The sequence below is a fragment of the Orbicella faveolata genome, unplaced genomic scaffold (genome assembly GCF_042242905.1).
Source record: "Orbicella faveolata isolate gen_17 unplaced genomic scaffold, um_ofav_v1 contig_25, whole genome shotgun sequence".
Taxonomy (NCBI): Eukaryota; Metazoa; Cnidaria; class Anthozoa; order Scleractinia; family Merulinidae; genus Orbicella; species Orbicella faveolata.
Genome location: NW_028301553.1, coordinates 31893964 through 31909572, shown reverse-complemented (window position 1 = coordinate 31909572; position 15609 = coordinate 31893964). Strand labels below are relative to the sequence as shown.

General features: G+C 37.8%; 1 protein-coding gene across 1 annotated transcript in view; it reads right to left on the bottom strand.

Annotated features, from left to right (window-relative positions):
- Positions 1–724: 724 nt before the first annotated feature.
- Positions 725–15609, bottom strand: part of LOC149109924 (uncharacterized) — a 43382-nt gene continuing 28497 nt past the window's right edge. Inside the window, exons 2-9 of the mRNA XM_089293903.1 lie at positions 14290–14369; positions 13610–13963; positions 12356–12589; positions 12112–12238; positions 10296–10367; positions 9625–9696; positions 8963–9034; positions 725–800 (exon numbers count right to left, since the gene is read on the bottom strand). Coding sequence (XP_089150029.1) covers positions 725–800; positions 8963–9034; positions 9625–9696; positions 10296–10367; positions 12112–12238; positions 12356–12589; positions 13610–13963; positions 14290–14350 — 1068 coding nt within the window. The 5' untranslated portion in view covers positions 14351–14369. The remainder of the gene's footprint in view (positions 801–8962; positions 9035–9624; positions 9697–10295; positions 10368–12111; positions 12239–12355; positions 12590–13609; positions 13964–14289; positions 14370–15609) is intronic.

Here is a 15609-nt window from a genome sequence, read left to right as displayed (position 1 = left end):
GTGGTGTGTTGGTGGGGCTGCCACATTGTTGTGGCTTTTGGCGCCTTTTTCGCCCCACCTTTGCTGAAAATGACAATTTAATTACCATGGACATTGTTAACAATTAACTTTTATTTGAGTTTCTATTAAAACCGCCACAGCGTAAGTGGCCAAGAAATGCCATTTCACGAGTTGATTATTTGTTGTACACCATTTCATCCTCAGCAAACTAGTGCGACACCACAGAGAGCTCCCGAACTCATTTCCGTACAATGTATCGGCATAAAAATATATTACCCTCGACCCTCGACCCTTAACAAAAAGATAGACTCCAAATGATCGCGTCATCTGTGTCGGTACTTTTATAACAATTGGTCGCTTAGCACGTGATAGACTTACAAGTTATTGTAAAAAAAGGTAAAAATCCATATATACTCCATGTTGCCGCTCGTCTTTTCAGTAGTAGATCATACCAATGACGTGAAAATGTTTTAACAGCAAAAGAAAAAATGGCACACGAAGCGATTGCGGAGTGTGTCTCCGATGTTCTGACCACATTTTAATGTTATCTATAGCGGAAAGTATAAGCTGTTTTCTATTTCTTAAATAACTATTTTGAAATGATTGTTTTCCTACTAAAATAACAATAAAATAATAAATAATACTAATCCGAGTAGACATTTGCAAAAAACAAGGCTAGCAGTTGTAATGATGGTTAAACAAAAAACAAAGATGATGGATATACTTACAGGTATCGCAAGTTCTCCAAAGAGGAGAAGATATCCTGTGGTAAATTCTGAATGTGATTTCCTGTCAGGTCTCTGCGATAGACGGAGAACAAGTTGGAAATACATAGTATTACTAATGAAATAAAAAACGTATTTTCATGCCGAGCAAGTTTACGACTGTCTAATCAACGGCAAAAAGCCTTGAAATATCGAAAGAAGATTTTATCAACCACCATCCACCCCCCGTCCCTCTTGAACAGTTATCGGGGATGAAGGAAATGGGAGGATGATTTCATTCATCTCTCGCCGATACATTTGATATGTCGGGATTCTCCTCACATCATTTGACATTACAGTAGCAACCGCCTTGGTTTCAGATGACCTGCCTTTAAAGGAAGATTTTGTCTTTTTAGCAAAAGTCTTTGGCAGAACTAGTATCCTTTTACATTCTAATATCAGTTTGTGATACTTCACTATTAATTTAGGCTATATCAATTGTAATATTTGCAAATCTATCAAACGGAGGATACATTTTCTTTTAAATTATATATATGTGTTAAAAAAAGTTTAGAGTTCCATCCGTTCAACCTACCCCCTTCTCTTGAACCACCTTTGAGTTATGAGTTTGCTTAACCAATGGATTAAAACTAACACACTTTACTGGCCTCAACACTGTTTCCTAATTTATTAATTTATTTCAAAAGCCTACAGCCACTTCGGTTCAACTAAACGGAGGTGGCTATAACGGAGGGTCACGGGGCACAAATCGTGACATCATACTGTAGCAAGAGAAGATCAAGGTAAGCGAGTGCATCTATCAAATATGCTTTATACCTTAAGCTATTTTGAAACATGGTACATGTACGACTGTCCCCAGTTCTTCTGCGGATGTTTCTCGCGCGTTGCGTGGATGTTTTCGTGGAGGATTTGGTTATGTTTCGCTTCCTTTTAAAGTTACGGAAAACATGGAACAGTGCAAGGATGTTTTCGTTGATATTTTAATATCAAAGATCAAAGTACCAAAGGAGCTTCGGCCCTCGCTAAGTTTAAATACATTTCGAAATATTAATCGGAGGACACATTTGCCCTGTGCGAACAATCCAAAAAAAAAATAGTGAATAAACGGTAAAGAAATGAGCAACCAAACGAGTGCAAAGCAAACGAAGACCGAAAACAACGCAACCAAACAATCAGATGTGTCGAAAAGGCAGACAGACGCTCCCCCCTAAACAACAAAAGGGAATTTAAGCAACAACGAGAGCAACGTTAAGGACAACGTCGATTGAAAACAACTTCATGTTGAACCTAGCAATTACGCAATATTTAGATTCAGTTTGTCTATCACTCTCAGAGATATCCATTAATGCTCCCAACCCATGAGAAAAAGGAACACAACAATATGTGGGGTAAGGGGTTGGGAATGAAGTACTCAAATAGCAGGCCAGTGTAACTACATGTAAATGCCATCACTAAATGAATCACTAATCTGGCTTGGTAAAGGGGGGGGGGGGGTCAAACCCCCCTCCTCTCCGGGGATGCAGGTCACAAACCCCTGGGAGAGGTTCCTAATCCTCTTCGGGGCTGCAGTCACAATACCCCGAAAGAGGTCCTTACTCCCTTTCAGGGCTGCAGGTCACAATACCCTGAAAAGGTCCCTACTCCCCCTCAGGGCTGCAGGTCACAATACCCTGAAAGAGGTCCTTACTCCCCTCCAGGGCTGCAGGTCACAATACCCTGAAAGAGGTTCCTTGTCCTAAGGGAGTTTAGACTCATGGCTACCATGGCAACCCATCAATTCTGAGTCTATGGGGCCAAGAGTGCCTGTATGGGAGCACTTCATCCCAACCCAAAGTTTATTTGTGTATTTCAATTAGACAAATCTATTTCAATTAGACAAATCTAAACCGTAGACTAACTCCTTACTACAATTATGCAGTCCTTGAGATTAGACAAGGCTAATCAGTTCATTCAGTGTCTTTGATGCAGATAAACTGCGTAAGTACCAATAGCATTAGTCACTAAGCGTAACAAAAAATAGCTCCTAACTGTAGCGTTTTGTTTAAAGAGATCTCAATACATATTGCTGTGTATCTGAAAATTAGATACAGGTACATTGGCTGTACATAGTAAAGCTAGTCAGTGATCTCGTAACGTGGGGCCCTAAGGCCCAGCTGAGCAGCTTAAGTAGGATATATAACTATCCATAAATTCACAAACATTGTGTAGTTTGTGTGTGACATGCTTAAACCATAGGGTGGGGAGGGAGTGAAAATCGCGTCATAGAACAAGGCAAATACAGTTTACTAGCTCGCAGCGAAGGAATGAATGAACACACAACTTGTGCCCGATGCCTGGGAATCGATTGACCGTGAAATACCAGCCAGTTCTGATTGGCTTAGCGTACAGTTTGCGTTACTAATGCATGTGATTACACTAAACTTTGGACTGTGAAATCCTACCCTCTACCTTTTTGCATGTCACGCAACCAGCACACAATCACTCATGGTTGTCCCATTAACTTAAATTTATGAGGACATAATACACACGGGCACCTATAGCTACCCCACCGTGGAACTTCCAGCATAAATGTTGGCATCTTTGTTTACTCCTTTGATGTTTGCTACACTTCGTAATCAGTTCCCTATATTAACTATGTTGCCATTGCCACTGCGGTATTCTTATGAAACTCCCTGAAACCAAATGAACGGCAAAGGAATAAACAGCCAAACGAACACAAAAAGACGGCTGAGAGCGCAAACAAAAAATGTGCATGAATCGTGTATTGAAAATTAAACCATATAAAATGAGAGATTACCTTGGGTATGAGGTCTCTATGCAGGATTGACTCTCTTATCTTGATAATCTCTGGACTGTTGCTGCATAAACGTTTATCTAAATCATATGTTATTTCAATCTTAATTTACACGGATTTTCTGTATAGTCGACGGATAAAAAGTGTGAGATTTTACTGTAGTGAATAAGGTCACATTTTTATCTCGCCAATAAGTGGAAAGCAATGATCTTGATATAATCTGTTTATAAAAGGAATAGATCAAAGTCCTTGCAATTCCTTTCTTTAATGAATAAACATATATTGGTCCCAACTATCCAGATACATGTATCTCCCTCATAACACTGTGCACTGCTGTTTTCAGTGTTGATCTCTACATAATGGAAAAACAAAACTTACCGATAAACGATCGATAACGATAATTAAAAAGCAATGTTTGTAATGTTGAAATCAATTTCGGCATCTTTGTTCTCAAATGCGTGTTTGTTTGTTTTTTTGTTCGACAACCGGAGAGTTGGAGTTGAGAGGGTCATTGTCATAGTTCGGACAAATACTTAGTTATTGGTAATAATTACGTTCATATAAATTAAAGAAAAAAGAACTGCAAACAAGCTTAGAAGGACAAAAGCATTGATAGACTGGAAAATAATCCAAAAAATTTGACTTAAGTTGGTAACTCTTGTTGTGACGTTTTCTGTATATCGTTTTACCTTCTGTTTTGAATTTGAATAATTTCAACATACACAAAAGAAGCAGTGAAAAACACTGTCTACAAGAAAAATCTATACTTTAGCTAACTTTTAATCCTGGGTTAGCGTTAACCGGCTTCCGAACACCCCAGCCCTGTTGATAACAAGTAAAACGAACATGAGCCCGCAGGGTAATCGAAAACCAGCACTTGAACAGTGGTCAAGTTAAAAAAGCCCACATGTTTTCGATAAGCTCTAAACTTGAGCCTGCGATATGGTCACGTTATAACGGTCAGCGGATACTTTGTTTTGGCATGTGTCAACTGACCATAACTTGAATGTTCAATCAAAAATGTACACTGTAAACCAATCTGTATGTATAAATATAATTAGTCTTTGCGTTTGTGCTTTGTGTGCTCTTGCATGTCTTTTTCTGATTTTCTCTTCTTATTTGACCTAAGTAAATAATTGCTTTAAATCGCTAAGGGTTGCTGCCAAGTCTTATTAGTCCATTAAGATTATTTCGGGCAGCCATGTACTCTTTTTGTTTTAACATATTTTTGTTCATTTAATTAATAGCTAGCTGAGTACAAATAAAGTTGTGGTTAGTTCGCATAGTGTCATCGTCCGGGTGAGGGTAGTTCTTAAAAGAACTGTTGTTGGTGACTGACTTTCGACAACCTGAGTTGAAGTCATCTTCAGAGTCAAGTGAATAGTGTTTGTCAATCGATGATGTTACGAGTCTGGTCCGTTGAACGAGAACGTTGAACCAGACTTCTAACTCTAACTAACTCTTCTAACTCTGTGAAGATGACACCCGCTCGGGTTGTCGAAACGTCAGTCACCAACAACAGTTCTTTTAAGAACTACTCTCACCCGGACGACCAGGCTATCTAAACTACTGATACTCCTGGGTTCAAACCATTTACAAAGTTGTTGGTGTTAAACCAAGGCTGCATGTCTCGGTCGTCTTATTAACGGAGCCCCGGAGGCCCGGGAGGCAGCCAAGCGGAGCTTCATAGCGAAACTCCGGCGGCCCGAAGGGCCGCCAAGCGGAGCCCCATACTCATATAGGAGAGAAAAGGAAACCCATGAGTTGATTTTCTCGTGGTCATCATGGCTAGCGGTATTGCTCGTGGGCGCGTACGCACGACGGCGACGACGACGACGACGGAGTCGCGCAACATGGCCGCCATACTCCAAATAATAGGTTGAAAGAGACATGCAGTCTTGGTTTACCGTGTACTTCTTTGATATTGGACATCTATGTTATGATCAATTGACACCTGTCAAAACAAGGTATCCGCTGACCAGTATCACGTGACCATATCGCGGGCCCAAGTTTACAGCTTATCGAGGTCGCGTGTTTTTTTAAAGTTGACCGCTGACCAAGTGTTGGTTTTCGATTGAATCGCGGGCTCATCTAAGGTTAACTTGTTGAAAACAGGACAGGATTGTTCGGAAGCCGGTTAACGCTAACCAAGGATTAAAAGTTAACCGAATTATAACTTTTTTTTTCTATACAAATGTTTTTTGGCTGCTTTGTTTGTGTATATAGTGATTATTAAAACTCAAAACGGAAGGCCAAACAATATACAGAAAACCGCGCCGCAAAGCTACAAAACTGAAATCAAAATTCTACCTTCTCCTGGGTTATTTGGCTCTGAACAACGCGGCCCAGGAGCTACGCTTTTAGGCTGGCCTAAATCAATATATTAGTCATAGAAACCCGTGAACCGCTTTTCTCATAGTGAAAATTGCTAGCGGTATTGCTCGTGGGCGCGTACGTACGACGACGACGTCGCGCAACCATGTTGACATTTCACGGATCGACAATAAGGGCCGTCACCAACCTCTTTTAATTCTGACGTCATCCATAGGCTAATTAGAACTAACTGCAGTTAACTGCGTGGTGTGACCGCAAAGTCGACCGAAAGCACTAACTACAGTTAGGTATGACGTCACGTAACTTGAGACTTACTTAAGTTAAACTTTAGTTACGTCGTAGATGTGACCGCAGCCATTGATAAAGTCAGTAATCGCTTTTTGTTCCAATGCACTTTTTTTTTCCTCTTTAAAAAAGTAGAAAATCATATTGACTGGGTAACTGAGTATCATTAAAAGTACATTTTGTTAGTTTTGTGTTCAGCTAACTTATTTCCTAAGCGTAATCTTTGTTTGCCATATTTGCAATAAGCAGAGGCCAATAACTTCATATTGAGTATACGAACATCGATTCTGAACAAAGTACCAAAAGAAAAGGTAGCATTAAAACCCCGAAAAAAATGGAAACTGAAGTACTAACTTGTGAGACAATCTCAGATAGTGCAGAGTGTAATTTACGGCTCTGATACAGTAATCACATAGGTCCTCAACCATGCCGTTCTCTCCCTTGGTAGTCAACTAAGCCTTTTCTCCTTTGCAAAATATGAGCGGACAAAAACTTGATAAGTCATAATCTTGGCTGTGTGTGTGTTTCATGTTTGTGCTTTCTTTCAAGGCCCAAAGATAACTTACAATTATCGCTTGTGAAGACGGTTTTAAATTTATCGTGGTATTTTATGTTGAGTTTCGTTCATTTTGTAGCAAATGTGACAATTTTACTTTTCACGCCAACGTTTGTAATTTGATACTTTTGTTTTCCTCGCCAATGTATGTAACAAGATACCTTTGTGAAAGTGAAGAATGATCATCGCAGTAAATTTTCCAATTTAATTAAATTGGAAAATGTACTGCGATGATCATTCTTCAATTTCATCTACAACTGCAGTTCAAATATGAATTACTTCATATATATACTTCACAAGATACCTTTGTTTCCACGAAAATATAAGAAAGATGTCTATTTTTTTAACTCATTGCTGGAGATAAATGGAATATAAAAGTTAAATATCTGCTGACAAGTCGAAAAGGAACGATTTTGTTTTATTGAAAACGCAAATTTTCATTTCACCGATAAACAACAAGAACTAATCTAATCATCAAATAGTCACGTCCAGTCACAGAATAGTGCGTTCTTATTCTGTTGCCAGCTTTGGTGTTAACAATAAAACCACGTCAAACTAATACACAATGCTATTGAGTAATACAACTGAGACAACTGAGGAGCGTTTCAATAAGTATTGAGGGAAGAGATCTTTACTTGATCGAAATTATATCGCACATCAGTGAGCGAGTCACCTCATCGACTGATAAAATCAATTGGCGGTTTCAGTAAGTGCCGCGGAGTCTGCCGCAATGATAACAAGTTTCGTTTGTCACAAATTTACTAGTTTTACATATAACTAACGCGGGAAAGTTTCGGCTGAATATGAGCTTTTGGCTCTCTTTCATAGAAGAGGAAACAAACAAGCTGCTAAGAAGAAGCAATATGTTTCCATTCTTTATTTGAACCCTGGTAAACACACAACAGACGACATTTCTTAAATCGAGCTATGGAAGATTCCAGAACGAAGTCAGAGTAGCGTTCTTTGCAACAAAAAAGGAGAACTGACGTTACCTGAAATATAGCTGCTATTCCTGGTCAAAACGGGAGTGTGGTATCACTCATTACAAAAAATAAAATAAGCGTGCAGCTGAACTTGATAACGGAGTTTATCACACAAGCAATGCTAGAACGCATGCGCCTTACATGTTATGTTCTACCAAAAGGAAAAGAACTCAACGTTCGTGGGTAGTCCCGTGTGAAATGTATCTTTCACCTTACATATAGTCGACTTTGACGCTAACTAATCTGCGCATGCGTTTAGAGCAAATTCCTTTTTTTGTTGAGAGAATAACACCACGAGGATAGCATGAGATTTGCAAAACCATATATATATTTTTGTCATGTTATCAAAGGAAGTAACGTATGCATGACACGTTTTACGTAATACACACGGGCACCTATAGCTACCCCACCCAGCCTTCCTTCCCACAAGGCCAATTAATTAATTGAAATTAATTAATTAAACAAACATTAAAGTCTACACCTTATTGTGTTAGTGCATTAGGGAACAGCAGCCCCCTAATCCATCCCAATAGTGCACTCTGCACTAAAAATGGGGCAATTGCAGAGAATGAATGAGCTTACTAGTGCTTTTTAGAAAGCCATTATCTCCCTAAAATTCTACACCAAAATTCTTTTGGAGGTTTCACCAATTACCAAGTTCCATAAGTTCTGTAAATTCTTCAAGTCAATATTACATAGCATGATGCTTTCTCTACGCAAAGTAGTAAACTTCGTCGGTTCTCGTAGCGCCACGGGACGCATAAGGCCTTAAGCAGCTTACTAGTAAAGCCAAATGTAAGCAATGACGCGTCAGCATTGATTCTGCTGCCTCTTATACATAGTATCAATCTATAAATGTTGGTTTCTTAATAACACTGGTTCCCTACAGCAGGAAATAGGGACTATTTATAGCAGATAATAAATTTGATAAGAGGAAAATGAAGAGAAACGTACAAGCTAAGTAATTGAGATGGTCCGGCGAATGCCTTTGCAGGAAGACGACGAATAGCGTTGTGAGATAAATCTCCGCAAACCAAGAAGGAAAAAAGATCTAGTTTAGATGTATGTTTTTTCGAAAAACCCTAAAAACTTCATTTTATATATTTAGAAAAATATTATTAATACTGTCAAATGGATTAAAAATACCCTTGTTTAACGACGCTTGAATACATGTTAACCCTAGCCGCCTCGTGATCCCTCGTTTATCCTCCTCTTCCCAAACTACCAACCCCCTTTTCGACATTTTTGGCAACGTTTTGTTTAAAACATAAATGGATATACTTACAAGTATTGCAAGCTCACCAAAGTAGAGAAAACATTTTCCGTTAAACTCGTAATATTATTTTCGGATAAGAATCTGCAAAAAACAAGGGTGGAAAACAACAAAAATACATGTTGCAGCAGCCATATTAATTGTTCAACGTCGAGATCACGAGAACCTTCTCTAGAAATTCGTCGCCTTCAAGTTCAACAGTAAGTGCATGTAGATAAATAAACCCTTTTAGCTTGGGCAGTTTACTTTCCCATTACAGACTACGTAATATTCTCTAGAAAAATTGTTCTTTTATCCATCTAAAAATTTTATTCGCATACACGCGACCATTATCAGAGTATCGTCACATGGTCTGAAATGGGGCAACAAAACCGCGCAACCTAAAAGGCTCTCTAAGGGGACGGCACAAAAAGAGGCTTAGAAATCATGGAGGCAACGTTAATCAAAAACTGAAACCATTAAAGAACAGCAAATGTATAATGTAGAGAACTGAGTGTCCGTTGCGTAGACTGGTTTAGATTATTACTCTACTCTGGTTGGTAATAAGTAAATCTAGCTAAATAATACATCTAAGCAAGTGAACAAAGGATGCGAATTTGTAAAGTGTAATAACTTTAATCTATATCTAAAAGCGTCTTAAAAGGTAATCGTATGTTAATGAGTTGCAAACTTACAGTTCTTGCAGGCTGAATAAGTCTGAAAATAGTACTTCTGGTAGCACTTCTATTTCATTATCTCTGATATCACTAGACACAACAAAGAAAATTGTTTACTCTAAGGGTACATGTAGCAGAAAGAAAAGATTGCTTTTTTTGCATTACTCCTAATACTGGTGGAAGAGGGCTGGGCAGGAAAAATCTACCCTGGTAACCTGATAATTAGTCTAGTAGTCAAGGAAAAAGAAAAAGATAGAAGAGCAAGGTAAAAAAAAGAAGAAAAATAAAGATAGAAATAAAAGTAAGGCAAATTGGGTACGTAGAAAACTAGGCGAAAAGCACCTTTTTTTCTTTTTCTGTACGTTCAAACTTTCTAAGGACCAGCAACAAATAAAAACATTGGTACAGTACAAACCCAAAAAATTACCTTGGTTTTGTTTAAACTTTAGGTAAAAATTAAGTTTCTGTATCTTCGATAATAGGCAGAAAAGCATTAATAGCTAAGATTTAAATGCCACTTCATGTCAAAAATCACATTTCAACAGGCTCCTCAATAAAATGTTTTTCTTTTTTAAACTTTACTCGAGACGCCCATTTCTCCGCTGTTTTTGTCATTTCGCCCAAAGACCCCTAGACAGCAGCCTGTTGACAGACTTTGACAAAAAGCAGCCTTGCTGTTTGCCACTTACAGGTATTTAAGCGCAGTCATGTGACGGAAGGCTTCCTTAGGCAAATATCTCATCTTCATCCCCTTTATAGTGCTAATTCAGTGAGACATACACAATATTGCTATATGAACATCAATGACACTTGAAATAGTTTAAGGATGTGTATCAACTGGGTCTCTTAGGGTATTTCCTTCATGAGCAGAATGTTATTGGCGGCAAAACACATTTAGACGATACTACGCATGAGCAGACCATTATTTGTAGGCAGTTATTTGCAGGTCACGCGGTGGGCTTCGGACAAATGAAAAGTAGGAAACAATGCATCGAATGATAATTATTATCATAGGTAGTAAAATTATTATTAACTACTTAATAACCGAGAGTCAGGTCGTTACGGGAAAATCTCAAACTGAGGCCTTGCCGTATTGACCGAGCGATAGCGAGGTCAATACGGTAGGCCGAGGTTTGAGATTTTCCCGTAACGACCGAACGGTCGAGGTTATTAAGTTGTTTATTATATGGCTCATTAATTAAAGAAAAGAAAAAAATTATTCGAGCGGAAGTCGTCAATTTACATCCGGCGATGCGCGCGTTTACCGATTCATTCATCGTCTCAAACCCAGGGCAAAACTACACAGTCAGTGAACTTAACGTATTCCGTGAAAAACACACATTTCTTTACGGGAAAAGTGGTTGTCACAGCCTCAAAAAGGTATTTTAGTGTCAGTGCACAACTTGATGGGGGAGTTTTTCCGCCTTTTCTGGCGAAACGTCAACGCATATAGAAAAGACAAAGTGCTTCAAAATAGTCCAAACCAACGGTCTTTCGGTGAAAGAAAATACTAATGCTTCAGAATGTACTGCTTAGAATAACTCGATCTCCGCATTCGCTTTGGACAACATATCTTCGCCTTCTTCATTCTGGGATTTATGGATGAACTTTTCAAGCCTTGTGAACGTCTAAAACTACCTGCAGTTATCAGAAACACTGCTACCGACAGAAACCGCCCGATTGTTTACATTTGATGATCGTGGAAGCTGATTTACACTTGCTTGTGTTCAAGCGAGGGAATCTATTTGATGAGATCTGTTGTGGAGTTCATGATTTCAGTAATTGTTGTGACTAAGATGATAACTTATAAGTTTCTTCGTGGTGTTCTGCTCAGGATGCATGACAGATCTGCCGATGGTTTTTCACTTGGTGATTTTTGCTTTACCAGACTTGGTAAGCTTTGATTGTTTTTCACCAGTGAAAAACGACTTCTATATAAATTTTGTTACCGAAAATTCTCTAAACTTTTAGCTACTCGGATTAAATTTACTTGCTCTTGCTGTTTTTAATCGGCTTTCATCGTTTCAATGCGCTTGAATTTTCAGAGCTGGGCTCTTCCTAATTTGCATAACCCGTAATCGGCCCGTGGGCATTACGGCTGCATAATGACCGCTCAGATCTCGTTCTTAGCCAATCAGAACGCGCGTTATATCGACTACAAGCCAAAGCCATATAATAATGACTAATAAAATATGATTTAGATCATTTCATCCAATTAAAGTTGCCTGAAATTTAAGGCTTATTTAAGAGAGTGTTTCTTTGTTCAGAACTCGTTTACCTCAGAGTTTGAACAAAATGTTCTTGAGGCTAACACTTTTTAATATGTTTTATCCGTCTCTTGATGCCCTGACATCCAGAGTGTATTTACCAGTAATTATAAGAAATCTATAACTTTTATCTGTCCTCAAAAAATTAAAAGAAAATTATAAGAAAAGTAGACGAGCCTTTTGAGAAAGAAAATCCAAATGGGTCGTGAAAATCACGGTTGGTGTACAATGTACTTACAGAGTTGTAGCCGTCGATGGAAGACAGTTTAAGATATCAACTGATGAATCTGACCCATCACACCGAAATTCATTTTCAACTTGATTGTCCATTGTTTTACCATGGCTAGAACACAGATTTCTGCAATCTAAATGTAAATGAAGGAATTAATCACTATTATATTATTTATTTGATGAAGGGGAAAAGAGTTTCATAACAAAACCAGGGGTTATCATTGCAGCTACTACAGCAAACTACATCTTACCCACAATAGTAACTGATAGGTCTCTGGAGTCGGTACCAGCTTCATTACTTGCCACACACGAGTAGATTCCAGTTTCATTTAATGCAGTCATTACTAAGCCAGTCCCATTAGCCAAGGACGTGGAGTTCTTAAAGATGGATATGTTGATAGGTGGGGATCCTTCCGCAAAACACCAAACTAAGTGACCTGGCGCTGCTCGCACAACTGGGTCTGCGATCAATATTTTCGGTTTATCTGCATATGCAAACAGTAATGTGTAAAGAGAGCAAACTCAGGTTTATTAGACTATTTAAGACATTCGTGATGTAAAAAAATAACACTGCGTCATAATAATAGTAGCTTTTATTTATTTCTTGACGCTTAGCTCGCACTTAAGGTTACCGTATACTTGGTGTCTCACGTCCAAGCGATGTAGCGCGTCTGGTCTAGACATAAGATACCTAAAGCCTATATCAAATTAAAGCTTATAGGGCTTGTTATCAAACTATAACTGGATTTTGAAATAAAATAAATGGTCAAATTTTTCACGACCTCTAAATGCGCGAATACGAATCACCTTTAGAAAGCTGCAAGTCAAAGCGAATTTCGTTTTTCGCAATTTAATTTGTTCCTCAGTTTCCGGACGCAAAACGCACAAAAAAAGCCTGTGTGCGTTTTGCAATATTCAATTTCAATGAAAAGTTGTAGCACATTTTTGAAATAGAATTAAACAAATATGGAGTGATCGTACAAAAGTTTTTCTGGGAGAAAAAAACATTTGGAAATATAAAATTGGGAGACACATGTTTTGTTGTTTGTATGTTTAACTAGCTACGGTCCAAATTTGACCGCAAACAAATAAATCCCCTTTGACTTGAAACTTTTAAAAGATGATTCGGACATTAAGGGGTTGTGAAAAATTCGACAATTCACTTTATTTCAAAACTCTTTGCACAGTTTCATAGCCATTTCAATCTAATATGTCCATCTAATATGTCCACAACATTAATTTCACCTGCAGCTTTTTTAAAAGACTCTATGTTGAGTTTGCTGCATAGTTCAATGTTACCTTTTTCCAAAGAATAGGACCTGATTATCTAATACAATGTTTCCATATTTTACGCAATTAAAAAGAGAATAAATAAATTGTAGTGGTTCCCTGTATAATGAAGGTTTCACTTGATGCTATTAAAAAGAAAAAAAAAACTTTCGAGCAACCCTCTTCATACTGATTTTAATTTACTTTAAATAGCTATCAAATTACCAAGAACTTACCTTTAGCTGTGTCAAACGTGTAAACACCCTTAAAGTTACTAAGGGAATCCCGGTATTGTTTTATTAGCCTCACCAACATAAAACGGCCACTTGACTGTATGATGAAAGGTCGCCTTACTCCGGTAAAAACCCCTAATAAGGTGTTGTTTTTGTAGAGTCCATCATAGATGTGGATCCGATTCTGTCCAAAAGATTCTGAATCAGATAACTGAAACGTCGCAAATTTTAATCTGATGTTGTGGTACAGAGGTGCTGTGATGACCCAGCTGGCAGTCGTACAGTGCTCAGATGATTCGGAACTGATGAACTCGCCAGAGCCTTGTACGTCAAAGTCACATGTCATAGAAAAGACATCTATAAGAGTAGATGCTTCAATGTTAGATAATTATAAACAAGGGCATGTAAGATGAAGAACAGATTTTTGTAAAGAAAAAAGCCCTTAAAGGTAGTAGCATTCAGTGAACTCTTACAGTTTTGATCAGGTTATATAAATGCTCAACTCAAGTATGCAATAATGCTCATACATTAGACAGTGATAACGAACCAACAAAGATGCCTTGAGAGAAAAACACTAAGAACCATTTTATCTCACTGAGTGTGTAGATACCAAAACTGCATAACTGGCCAATCAACTGCAAAATATTTTGATTGCAAAAAGAAAGAAGGAAAGAAATATATACCATTCGGTTTCCACACTAATACTGCAAATAAAGCGGGAACTGTATAAAGCCAGCTTTGCATCCTTAATTCGGTGGAGCAGCTGCAATGATAATAGTAATAATAATGACGATTTTAATAATACGGGTATCTATAACAAAATACTCGATCGTGATTGGTTCTCCGCGCGCCTTTTTTTCACGTAATTGCCGCGCGATCACGTGTGTGTAGGTATCCAATTAAAGATTTTTGTAATTGGATACCTGCAATTGGATACCCACGTGATTCGCATGTCAATTACGCGCGCTTTAATAGCTTCTTTCGCAATGTTTCCTAGAGTTTTCAAAACTTAGACTTTTTCGCTCAAAAGAATATATCAAAAGACATTTTTAATTCCGAAGTTTGTTCTAAATACGACTAATTAGTGATTGGAACTCGTGTCGTACAATTTAGGGAGTAATGGTGATCGTAATGTGCTGGAGGTACCGTCAATAGCTGTGTGAATTTTCAATAATAATAATAATAATAATAATAGTAATTTTAACAATAATAATGTTTATTAGTGGTTTATAAAAAAATAAAACTGTAAAAATTCTTAGGACAATATATATGTCAGAGAAATACTAACTTACAAACGAATTACAAATAATAATAATAATAATAATAATAATAATAACCCAAACCCTTTCACCTAGCATTTCCAGAAATTATCCAAGTGTAAAAATCTTGAAATAGAAATCAAAAGAGAAAGGCAGATAAAAGCACAACAATCCTAGTGCTCCTAGGCGCTTTAAGGGAAATTGGTAAAGGTTCACAGAAGTTCATCAATGACTATATATGTATCAGGAAACGTAAATCTCTACGAAATTCAAAATCCGGCACCGTTGGAAACTGCGCACATTCTCCGGAAAGTTCTAGCCGTCAAGTGGTGAGAAGAACAGGTTTATGGTCTGAACCCCGCCCTTGAGGAAGAAATACCCATCATGAAGTGAACCCCTCTGGTAATAATAATAATAATAATAATAATAATAATAATAACAATAATAATAATAATAATAATAATAATCAAACTATACATAGCGCCACTTTCCATATGATGATTCCGTGCTTGTTACATTATAATCAGAATAATCAAAATTAGAAGGCATAAATTTACAATGGTTTCTAAAAACAGTAAAACAGAAAAGTAAAGGGGCTCAAGAAAGCTGTAATGCAACGTGAGCTGCGACACGAGCAGAACAAGGAATGTCTATTTGGGAAAAGTGAGCTACTGCCGTAACGAAAAGAATAAATAACCTTAAATTTAAATTGATTTCGATTGATCACTCGCCATATATTCCCTT